This window comes from Orbicella faveolata, unplaced genomic scaffold, assembly GCF_042242905.1.
Source record: "Orbicella faveolata isolate gen_17 unplaced genomic scaffold, um_ofav_v1 contig_46, whole genome shotgun sequence".
Taxonomy (NCBI): Eukaryota; Metazoa; Cnidaria; class Anthozoa; order Scleractinia; family Merulinidae; genus Orbicella; species Orbicella faveolata.
The window spans coordinates 15,076,689-15,089,812 of NW_028301576.1; the positions used below are offsets into that span (position 1 = coordinate 15,076,689).

Below are 13,124 nucleotides of genomic sequence, written 5' to 3' on the forward strand. Positions count from 1 at the left end.
TTTACAAGATAAGTCAGATAAAAGCTGTTGTTTAGCTAAGCGATAAGCTGTTAGCTAACTATTCATAGCAGCCCTTTCACGCTCGTATAAGATTTGGAGAAAAACGGCGACCGCGGAAGGTCACACAAAATGTGCAAACACACAACACCCACCTGAATAAACGCCATAACTTAAGACAGACCAAAACTCCAAGACTCAAACAAATTAAGCAAACCAAAACTTATTTTAATCCAAAACTCAAAAGGGCCGTATACATTTACATACTTATTCAATGTAAACAAAACAGAAAGGCAAAAGAAAATTAAATAAAGGGGAAATAAGGTAACAGTACAATGAATATACAAAACCGAGGATTTAGGGAAATATAGATGAATAATATGCTGCCATCCCTTGGGGAACATAGAGGAGCAAATAAATAATACAACATAAAACAAAAGGGCAAGGAAGAGAAAAACGAAAAAAACAAAGAAACCACCCAAGGGATGGTAGCCTGAGCTTCAGTAATCCGGCTAGGACATTTGACACCCTTCCAGGCTACCACGGGGAAAAAAGGAAATTTAGGAGCTAAGCCCAGTAAACATATAAAGGATTAATAATAAAACACTGAAAAAGTTTATAACGCACTGGGAAATATAAAATAATATAATAAGATCTTTTCGGCTTCTCAGTCCTGCTAACACACGTAGGGGAATAAAATGTAATAAAATCTTCTATGCTTCTCAGCCCAACAAACAAAATGATACGACATCATTGGCCTCTCAGCCCAACTTAAAAGGTCTTCTCGGCTTCTCAGCCACTGAAACTCATAGTCTGGCTGAATATAATAAAAAAGATCTTTTCGGTTCTTCAGCCCAAGTTAAAAGACCTTCTTGGCTTCTCAACCCTGCTAATTGCACTGTGGGGAATAAAATGTATTAAAATCTCCTTGGCTTCTCAGCCCAACTCATACTCGAAGAGTTACAAAATAATAAGGCCATCTCCCTTTTTTTTCGTTTATTGCCGAATGCGTTTTCTGATTTTGGGTCGGTCGGTCGGAAAAGGAAAAAAAAAAAAAATTGGAAAAGGAGTCTGGAGCTAGGAGGCCTGGTACCTCAGCATAATATCCGTGGAGCCTGGAAACAACAAGGTGTGGTTACAAAGTCAACATCGCGGCAATGGAGGAAGGAAAAAGTCGACGTCGTTGTTAAAATCAAACGAGAACAGGAAAAAACTAAAAATCTGTAAGGCAAAAAAATGCTTATGTTTCAGATTAAAGTGACAATTGTTTGAAATAATGTGTCATTGCCTTGATTGCCTTGATTGCCTTCTGTGTAGCTTTTTTTTTTTTTTTTTTGAAAACGCGAAAATCTGGGTCGGTCGGACGACGCTAAACAGAGAAAAAAAAAGGGGATGGCCTGAGACCAACTAAAAACACACTGAGGAAACATGTAAATAATAAGACTTTCCAGGGTTAAAAGGCTTATAAACCCAGCCAAGAACCCTCCCGCAATGGGGAGTAAAAAGGTTTTTGAAACTGAGCCTAATAAAAAACAACTGAGGAAATTATAACAAAATCAAACTCGTAAGAAGCTGACCCCGGGAGAAAACAGACATGCAGATAAAATAGATTCTGAGGCTAACGCAAGAGAACATAGCATAATTACAAACACAAATAAAGCTCCTAGAACGCGAGGGGCGGAACAAAGCAGTGTAAAATTAGCACGTAAAAGATGACGAGCGGGCTAAACGAAATGCAAACACAAGCTCGGACGGAAAGAAAAGCACGCAAACGGCAAAATACTGCAACGAACGAGGCAAACGGAAAAATAAAGGAAGGGAAACAATAAAAACCAATTTAGGAACAAAGAGCGAGTAAGCAAGAGACCAAGGTACACAACAGGAAGACAAGCGAAACATACGAACTGGCGAAATGAAGGGTAACAAATAGAGAGAAAAGCCGTCACAAAACAAAGCAAAAAACATGCAACTGATGGTTACGAGCTTGAGGGTCATTCTGAACAACAGCCTGGGCGGCGTCAACGCCTTGAGCGGCAGGAGCTTGAGCAACTTCATCCGCTATAGTAGCAGATTGTCAAAGCGAGTAAAGGATAAAGTGCTTCGAGCACGCTAGTTGCGTGAAAGTGATATGAAAACATTAGGGAGTCGGATCTTGCAATCGCTCTGTAAGGGACTGGTGCGAATAACGAAGTGAAGAGGCCCACAACACAAGCATAGGCACAAGCACACGGTTCCATGGGACACTTAGCCCGAGAGAGGACTTACAATTTTACCTTCCCATAGAATTATAAAACGCAACTCATACCACGCAAAAACAAGAAGAAGTGACCAAATTCTGCTTTTTATAGAGCTCGTTAATCACGAGAGATGAGATTTTTTCTATCTGGATTTGAATTTTGTTTATGCACGTACTTAGCTGTAGGATTGTTTTGACACCAGGGCCGCGTTGTTCAAATCCCGATTAAGCTAACCCAGGATAAAGATAATTTTGATTTCAGAGAGGTGAGGTTTTCTGTTCATATTGTTTGTCCTTCTGTTTTGAGTTTGATAATCTCCCTACACAAGACATAAGCAGTGAAAAACATTTTTATACAACAGAAATTAATATTTTGGTCAACTTTTAACCCTGGATTAGCGTTAACCTGCTTTCGAACAACTTGGCTCAGGTAACAAACCTAATGGTGTACAACTGGTAGGGGGATGCTCTGACAGCTCATCAATTTATTTTCTGAAAAATTACTGAAACAAACCGACTGAAAAAATTATGGGATTTCTTTAATTTTAGAAAATTGTAATTTAGGCACCGAGGGGATTTGAACCCATGACTTGCTGTTTACTAGACAGGCGCTCTAACCAACTGAGCTACGGCGCCATTTGACGCTATTTAACGCCATTTGACGCTATTTGATTATATTCAACATCTGCAATTTTCCCAGACCTTTCCAGCTATACTGTTACGCTCAGAGTAAAATATTTTTTTCTTTCTTTTCTTCAAACAATCCCTAAAGCCCTGGCCAAACGGACTCGCAGGTAGACGCAAGTTAAACCTTGCGATGACTTGAGCTCACCTTGGTTGAGATCAAATTTGCACGCAACTCGACGAGTTACAGTCTTATGGAGAAGCATAAGATAAAAAATATATGCGAAAAGAAAGTGCGGCAAAATGTTAACAAGGTAAATTTACTAACTGCAAAGAATAAAGTATTGTTTCGACAAACGCCTTAGAGTTATTGTTCGTTTCGATAGTGTTTGCGGTTTGCCATGATTCTAAAGTTCTTCGACCTCGAAAGTCTCTCTTGTCAATAAAACCTGCATGGCCAAAATTAATAGAAATAACCTGTCAAAAACAAAGATAATAATCTTTTTTATTTATTTTATTCTTTTATTTGGTCACTTTATTTCTAGGCACAGATTATTATTTTTAATCTACCATTTCTTTAGCTTTTGCAATTTTATTTTTGCAGGGCCCCACTGAAAACCACATGTATGTGAAGTTGAAAGATCTTTATTATTATTATTATTATTATTATTACTATTATTACTGTTGAAATAGGTTTTAATAGTTTATTTCTTTTACTTACTTTTACCTTGTATATACCAATTTGTATGGAATATGTTAATTAATGTTATGATGATGATAGTAGTATTAGTATTAGTTGTAGTAATCATATCACGATTAGATACGGAAACATGTTTTACAGGTTTAACAGACATCAAATTATGTAAATATTATAGCATTTTGTAAAGCTTAGCTCTAGTTTTTGTCATTATTATTATTATTAATATTATTATTATTAATATTATTATTATTATTATTATTATTATTATTATTATTATTATTATTATTATTAGAGTGAAGATTTCAGCCGGTGTACTAGCTACTCGGGCAAAATGGTGAAACGCTTCAGTACAGGGGACGGGGTACAAGATTGTAAACTGATCATTATGTTTCGGATGGAAGACTATCTTGCGAGCAGTTCATTTTCGGGAGGCTTTCTCGGCCAGGATTAGAGATTTGGAACCATTGTCCACATCAGATGACTCCTCGCTCAGTTGGTTGGATCCTGCAGCCCAAGTTCAATTTATGATAACGACCAACTTGATTCCAACAGTTTGAATTTACCATGAAGGTTTTTATGGAAACGCAACGGTTTATTGTCTATTTCAAAGAAAACGTTGCAATTTTTAGCTTTAAAACTAAACCATTGCGTTTCCATACAAACCTCTAACTCAAATTGAAACCGTGTGAGCCACGTTTGTCGTTCTCATAAATTGTCCTAAATTGAGCTTGCGCTGCTGTGATTCTGAGAAAGGAAAAATGTTGGATAATAAATCACTCACCAGGCGAGAAGATAACTAATAACTTTCTTATTAACTGTCCTCACGTCAGTTGGCGCCGTAGCTCAGTTGGTTAGAGCGCCTGCATGTCTAGTAAACAGGTCATGTGTTCAAATCCCCTCGGTGCTTGGCCATATAACTTTTACACCCGAGTCAAAACAAAGATTTTGTGAATGCTCCTAAACGAACATGGGGACCCCTCATTTTTATTTCAGAATTTAAGTTCCTATAACATAAACAATCAATAGGCAAAGTTTCACAAAAATCTCAGTGCAGGTTCTATTTCAGTGGCATGACCTCAAGGTCATTCCACTGACATAGAACCTGCACTGAGTTATTTGTGAAACTTTGCCTACTGATTGTTTATATTATAGAACTTAAATTTGAAATAAATATGAAGGGTCCTTATGTTCGTTTAGGAGCAACAGCACCTTGTTTATACCCAATAAATCCTTATAATAGCCCCATGTCGTCGTCATAATTGCTTGCTAAATTCACGTTTCCGACGATTGTTTTTTGTTCTACAATGAGGATTGGTCCATATTTATTTTACACAGAGAAATGTATTACTCAATTCAAAACAACAGAAAAGAAATGATAGGTCACCATACTCGTTTGCGAGAAAATGACGATTTACCTTTATGGCGAGGTCCAGTCGTAAAGAAAAAGCCGCCATATTTTAATGCACGCGCGCTAATCACGCGTGAAATTATGCGAAGTAGGAATGCGCAATGCAATACTGGGGGATGACCTTAAATAGACCATAATAATAATAATAGCGAGAGGGCGGGAAGATGAGAGACCCTGGAAACGAGGTTGACTGGGAGAACACCTTCACCGTGTATCTCTCTTCACCCAATACTGCTTGGTAACTTGCAAGGAACTACGAGAAAACGCTGGAATAAAATAGTTTACTTTCTATATCTCTTCAGTATACGCACAGTGCACTGCCAAATTAATACACTGCAATTTTACATGTAGGTACGTCTTCAAGTAAAATATTCCGTGTTAATTTTCTGTCACATTTATTTTTGCAAGTACTCCTAGTTAACTACAAGATTTCCTACATTTCTGCTGTCAGAATCACCCTCAGGAGAAAAACACGTTTTTGGTTTGAAATTGGCTGAGCATGCGTCATTCCCGCATGAGAGGTTGCCCTTGACACGAAATATTCCAGTGGCAAAGAACTGACACACCAGTTTTCACCAGCTTTTGACGACTTGTTTGATGGGCCAAAAATTCAGACCCTTCTAGTGTGTTTCTACGAGGACGTACCTTAAACGGTAATTGTAACCTCTCCCTAAAACAAGTGAATGACGAAATGCCAATTTCGACAGAATGAACACAAAAATTCCTCATTCTGAAATAGTTGAACTTAAATGTTACGTGCTAACTCAAGTTTTACTTGATTAACAGACATCAGCTGTTGTTTAGGTAGTTCACTATCACGGTAGACTCTCGTTAACTCGCATTGATTCGTAGGGAAAATTCATGTATACCATGTGAACCGCATGTCCTATAGAAGATCGTTTTTGATCAGCGTAAAAGTGATGTGTCTTGTTTACATAGTTTAGATAAGTGATTTTATCGTGCAAAGTAACTAGTTTTGGCATTTACCCCTTTTTTTCAAAGTGGTAATCAGTTCAAGTTGATCCTCCGTAAGAAAAAAAGATGGCGGCTGAACATTTTACCACAATACCACGCGAGCCCTACACATCGCGTAAAGTACAAGGAAAGCCATATTTTTGCTCTATTTGTCTCTGTGCTATGGACATAGTGTATGCCAGGTTTGAAGATGTTCGAACTTTTCTGTACGCTTTTATGAGCGTTGTTAAAGTTTTCGTGTGCTAAGAATTCTGGGTAAATGTACCAGTTGCCACCTGGTTTCCTTCAGAGCATTGGTCTGTGGTCTACAACTGCCACCTTCAGCCCAGGGGAAGCAGCTTTCTCAATAGAGTTGAAGTAAGTGCCCACTGTATCACAACAAGATTTACTATATATAACTACTTTAACATGATATCACCGTAACAATTATCTTCAAGATACACTTACGCTATATCTTTGTCATAAAAAGTAAACAGAAACATTGTTTTGACAATGTACCAGCACAGAGACAAAAATAGCTGTGTGGGAGGCTTTATAAATTATTTAAGTTAAAAAGTTGGAAACCTCATGAGATAGGCTTTAAATTTAAAGGATGGGTACAATAGGTCACTTTCGACATATTAAAATTCAGCTTGGTAGTGAACCCGAGAGGACACAAACGAAAGAAATGAGTAAATATGTCATTCAATCCCCTTTGTTTGTGTCTACTAAGCCTCACTGCAAAACTGAATTTTAATATAACAAAAAGTCTATTGGACAATTAGACTCCCTTGACGACATGCATTCGTCACGTGACTTACGAGAGTCACCTGACAAACAGTATGTCAAACAACTTATGTCAGTTACAGTATTTTCAACCTTGCTCTGGTAACTCATGCAGTGTCACAGACCTATTTGTGGCAGAGAGCAACATCACACCGTACATTTTTGCCTAGTAACAAGCATGTGGGAGTTTTGGAGGCTTTCCCAATAGTCAGAAACCCACGACAAGACAATACAAGCAATTTTGAAGTAGTTACCTTAAATTCGCACCTGAGTGAACCTGGTAAAAACTTTTGGCTGATCTCAAATGATTTGTTGTGAAATAATGACACTTAATCAGTATAAAACTTAGGTGGTTAGGCCCATTTGTAGAAATTTGACGATGCAGAAAACAAATTGATTTTGATTGATGATTGTTCACTAGGAAAAGCGTGAGCACTTCAAGCTTGATAAATGTCAGCAAGATACTCAGTGTCACTTAGGAAGAACCAAATTCTAAACAACAGGCTCACTGCAGGAATCCTCCAGAAAACAAACCTAATCAATAAATATAATTTAGGGGCTTATCAAAAGATGAGCACCAGGAACAACTTTTGCAAACAAATGCTCAGTTACAGTTTCTATTAAAAAAATGTTCTTTTTAAAGCATGGATCTTTTGCTCTTCTGTCAAATATGGGATCTTAATGCATAAACATAAACAATAAGATAATAATAAGTCTTACTCAAGCTGAGTACTGCGACTGACTTATAATATGCTGTTGCTTGATAGCTTCACATCCCCCCACAGTTTGCTTTGCTTTCTTCTCTTCTACTATGTCCTGTCACTTACATAATTACTATGTAATGTCTTGAGGCTACGAAAGTGAAAAAAGAGAAACCTGTTAGTACTGATTATACAAGTAAGGATGCCAATGTAGGTGCACATGCCCATGTGTATGCACATGCCATGCACATGCCATGCACATGCACATGCAAATGTCATGCCATACACATATTTCCATAGTGTTATGAAAGTTCATTCTGTTTTCCTGCATGCAAAGAAAGTTATGTTTGATAGCCTGGGGCTAAAGGATTCTAGCATTTACTGCCTCACATGTAAATGAAGGTTTTGGGGAAAATTCCTAAGTAAGTTCAAATTATAGAAGCTCCGTAAGAGACGAAATTATTATATTTACTTTAATTTTGAATTTATTTAGATTCACATTTTTTCTGGACTAGGGACAACGACTTTCAGGCTAGTACATCATGGGTACAGTTTGCCTGCAAAGCAAGCCTGGAAACTGGCTTTCTCTGCATCCTGGTTACTTGATAAATGGATATTGGTCTCTATGCACCCTACAGCTGTACCCATATGATGGGAATTCCCCCCCCCCCCCCCGAAAAAGATTCTTGTATTGTCTCTAACTACCTGTTACTGGAAATAAGATTCACATCTTAGCTGCAGCCAATCAGTGAAAAACTGCACAGATTTTTGTGGAGCTGCGTCATTTGAGTTGAATATGAGAAGTAAATTTTGGGCAGATTCATATTATTGAAGTGTTGAAGACCAGGTTGGGGACATGGCCTATCTGCTTGTGGTTTACTGGTGGCCAGCTGTCAAAAGCAGGGGGAGAGGAGGGTGTCTTGTACTGACACTTCCACTTAGCTAGACTATGAGTTTTCCGTGTTAAATAACCTTGATATTGAGTGTGTTTCTGGGTATTTTACTCAAGTTGCTGAACCTCGTTTGAGGGTTCTATGTTGACATGGCACCCTGCTGGAGTGGGCCATGCCACATGTATGCATGATGGGCCAATCTCCTAGCCAGGGGGGTGGTCAGATGACTTCTGGCCAGCGGGACTGTCTTCGAGTGAATGCGGGCATGTTTTTGCAAATACGGTCAAATATATAGAGACTTGTAGAGAGAATTGCATGTTGACATGAGGGCAACAAATCACTAACAACAAAAGTGAAATAACACTGTTTACAATTCTGTAAGCAACAATGGCACTGGAATTGTCCAATAGCACTTGATAAGTACATGTACCTCTAAATCTCTGGATGTCGTCGTCTGGCGTTCATGAAGAAGTTTGCAACTGTTCCCCTTTCAAGCCCAAGTTCTTCTGCGAGAGCATTTTGCATTTCTCTTGAAGGTTTTTTAGTTTCTTTGAAAATGGCAAACAGTGCTCTTTTCTGAGAATCTGTGAAATATAACCTGGACTTTTTGGCTGCTGGGCCAGGGAATTCTTCCCTTCTAGCTTTAGCATCAAGTTCCAGGGCAGCTAAAAGGACAACAAGAAAGAAAAGATTGAAATGTACAATCAAAAGGTGACTTAATGCTTGACACCATGTTCATTTGTTGACAATCTTACCCTGTATTATAGAAACAAGAAATTCTATTGCCACGAACCTATTAAGGACTAAATTCTGTTTGGATTATATGTAACATATGTAGGTAAGGTTTAGAGACATGAAGCTTGTTCAACATCATTTTCCATGGATATTTTGTTGCAGGTAAGTTTGGTTAACTTCACAACTTTTTAAGCAACAGTTTTGATTTATGTACATTTACATGCACAGCACATAAAGGCCTGGACACATATTGCAACATTTTGTGTAATGTTTTTCACTTGTGTGTCCACTTCTAAAATTGTTGCATACAATATTTCAAAAGTAGAAAGAGATTGTATGCAAGATTGCAATAGTGCATGCAACAATTTCAGGATGGACAATGCAATTTAGACATTCGAAGGAATATTGCACACACTGTTACACCATGTGTGCTGGCCTCAATAAAGGTCAGGCTCTTACAATCAAATTCTTGACATGTATATTTTTACCACAAAATGTGCTAGTGTCTGTATACAACCAGTTCCACATGTATATCAGTTTTAAAGCTTTAATAATAAGCGACAAAAATAGTCAAAGTGTTTTTTTTTTCTCAACTTTCAAGGGCTCTCTCTCCCTCAATGGAAGTTTTAGATACAAATGGCAATCAAAAACTGCGTGATTCAGCATTTTATTACATCCATTTTAAAATCACTGGTTATCCTTGCAATTTGATTTGCTCTCGACAGTGCAATTTATTCACGAATCACACTATTCTTTACTCTATATTGCATCTTTTTCTAGCCAATGAGAATGGAACACTAAAAAACAACCAATCAGATTTAAAGTAACCAATCAAATTGCAGGAAAATGAATGAAAAGAGCCACTGTGCGGCTGCAATAATATAATGAGCTCCTTTAGGCTGAAGAGCTGCTTTAAGGGAAGTTTCCAACTTTCAGCGTCTGAATATTTTGGCAATTTTTCTTCAACATCTGCTCGAGGTCAGTGTGATACTGAAATGATGTTTTAAAGGAGAAAAACTATCCACTGAGCATCCTGCGCTCGAGGGAGTTTCACAACTAAAAAAAAAACCTGAATTACACTGGCTGCACCTTCAATTTCTTCTACAACAAGAAGTACCAATAGATACGAAGGCCTTATATCATTTATTCAGACGACAAAGTTTGAACTTTTAAGTAGACTGTTTTTGTTCTGACTTGAGAACTGCTTTTTCCTTTGTTATGCTTGCATGAGTTCTTGTCAGATGACATCTAAGTCTTTCTGTTTTGCATACTAAATGAGAAGCATTTCAGGTTCGCTTTCTTTCTTAACCAACTGTCTACTGGATCAATAAAATAATGGTACTCGCCAAATCCTGTATTCAGGTGAAAAATTGTGCGATTTCAAAATGGATGTAATAAAGTAGCGATGGCCAATTCCCTCTTGACGTGCCTGCACAGAATCATGGTAGTTGTAATCATTTTCTTGGACTGGATATTTGTTTTGATTAATACAACTACCATGATTCCCTGCAGGCATGTCTCATAGAGAGAATTGGCTACTGAACTACGTGTCATGCAATTTTGGTCTGAAATCATACTTGTGATTTCAAATCAAATGAGTACACAGGACGAGTTTGATTTTAAAACCCCAGGTATGATTGCAGACCAAATTACACTCCACTCAGTTCAGTTACCATTATAATAATAATAATAACAACAACAACAACAACAACAACAACAACAATAATAATAATAATAATAATGAATGAATGAATGAAGTTTGGCAGAATGTAATACAAACTTTTGTGCCCTAAGTACAATATAGTTTGTATCATTAAATCGAATTGTATGAAATGAAGAACTTACGAAAAAACTACATTTTGAAGGTAAATACATGTATGAAATGGGAAGGCCAGATTCAATCAAAATTATCCTACCCAATCCAAAATGCAATAAGTTATTGGTAGAACAGACAATGGCTAAATTTGTACTCTTGCTACATTTCTGTAGTTCTGTACAAGAATGCTTTTTTTTTAAATTACAAACATATAAGAACTTACCGCACAAAGTGTACAGCTGTTAAGTAAACAAAGCACTATTGTCTAAATTAAATTATTCCCAAAGAGTGCATGTCACATGCCAGAGAGTAAGTATCATTACCTGCACACTAGCGCCTTACCTTCAGTTCTTAGTTGGGGAATTCTTTTTACCTCTGGTAAGTCCAACCATTCCTTCATTTTACGAAATATCTCTCTTCCACCTCTTAGTTCATTCCACGGTTTAGGCTTCCTCAATACGTCACTTAGTGTCCCTTGAGATCTATTCAAAACTTTGCGTGCAAAAACAGCTTGTGGTATAGAGTATTTCTTGAGTTCATTCGTTAGAGCCTCGGCAATCTCTTTAGTGTCAAGATCTTCAAACCTACTCACATTAAACTCGGCCTCTGTTATTGGTTGTTGTGGCGACTGTCTAGAGATTTCTAACTCCGTTGAAGAACTGTCCGAATTTTGACTTTCACTCCTAAAGCGTCTATCACACGGGTCCTCGACTTCTACATCACTGCCAGAACTATTGTTATTTTGAGTTTGCGAGGCAGCGATCAATTCGTTTATTTGTTCCAAAGCGACTTGTTCCATGACAACGATCCCTCGCGCAGAATCGAGCGAAATACCTTCTGAAACTACCGTTGTTGTGATCATGGAAGATTCTGAATCCGTCCCATTGTGGTTTGCGCCGTTCTCGTTTGTTGTGTCCCTAACACTCTCGGAATTATCAAAATCATTAATCTGTGTCGGCTTCAACGGTTGTTCTCCGTTAACCTCGTTCGCCATGTTTGAGTGATCGCTGTACATGTAAGGCGAATTTAAAGGAGTTTTTCTCTGCAGGCCTAAAACTTCTGGATGGAACGTCTCAACACTGACGGCAACCTTGGAAGGCTGAATAACGTTTCTGTCGTCGTTGTAAGCAGACGTGTTGACTTCCTCCGATGCTCCAAGCGCTAACGGATCCAGCTCGTCCACATCAGAATCGGGGCTCTTGGGCAAGTTTGAAAGCGAAGACAACGAATTTGTAGACGGATTCTCATCGGAATTCATCCCAGGCAGTTACGTCCTTAAAACCACCTCCACTATCCCAAATACTTAAGATGGATTACGGTCTTTGTAACTAAAATGTCAAAGAAAACAGACGCGACTTTTTGTACCGAAGCCGCCGCCATATGTCTACTGCCTGACTTTGCGACCACTCCTTGTTGATCGGCCGATATGAAATTTTTTCTTTCCCATTATTTCAATTCGTTTGCATTTCACTTCCGGTTGCTTGGAGCAAAACTTCGATCAAGCCCCACTCACAATAAGGACGCTGCTGTTAAATTTCTCTCTTATCTCAACGACCGACATGTCAACATCAAATTTACCAATGAATTTGAACAGGATCACGAACTTCCATTCCTTGATGTTCTTGTCAAACGCCATAACAATTCATTCTCAACATCCATTTACCGTAAGAAAACTTTCACTGGCCTTTACACGAAATGGGACTCCTTCACACCTCGCAAGTACAAGATAAACCTCATCCGTACCCTTACTTATCGTTGTCCTCGCATCTGTTTATCGTCTTCATCATTACAGTCTGCCTTGGATGATCTCAGGAAGCTATTGTCACGCAATGGTTATCCCCGTGGTATCATCACGTACAACATGAACGATGTAGTGAATAGACATCAAAACAAACCTAAAGACCCTATCACTACAGTTCCCAAGAGAGAAATCTTCATTGTTTTACCATTTTTAGGGTTCCAAAGTAAAGTAATTACCCAGCAACTTAAATCTTGTATCTATAAGTTATATGGTTGTTTTAACGTTAAAATAATTTTCCGAAACACCCGCCGAATTAAGTCTTTTTTCCCGTACAAGGAGAGGTTCAGCCGTTCTCAGATGTCTAAGGTGGTTTACAAGGCAAGCTGCTGGGACTGTGATGATTTTTATCTAGGAAAAACAAAGCGTCGACTACACTATAGAAAAACTGAACATTTTAAGGCCCTTGCTAAAAGCGGTCACATCTCAGCCATTGCGGATCACATTACTTCCACGGGTCATAATATTAAATGGGA

At 38.2% G+C, this 13,124-nt stretch overlaps 1 protein-coding gene across 1 annotated transcript; it reads right to left on the minus strand.

The window, feature by feature from the left end:
- Positions 1-3,547: 3,547 nt before the first annotated feature.
- LOC110045860 (uncharacterized) lies at positions 3,548-12,108 on the minus strand. Its single transcript, XM_020751487.2, has 3 exons — positions 11,193-12,108; positions 8,730-8,964; positions 3,548-7,557 (listed from the first exon to the last, which is right to left on the minus strand). The coding sequence occupies exons 1-2, from the start codon at positions 12,106-12,108 to the stop codon at positions 8,732-8,734; spliced, it is 1,149 nt and encodes a 382-aa protein (XP_020607146.1). The 3' UTR covers positions 3,548-7,557; positions 8,730-8,731.
- Between the last annotated feature and the right edge of the window lie 1,016 nt (positions 12,109-13,124).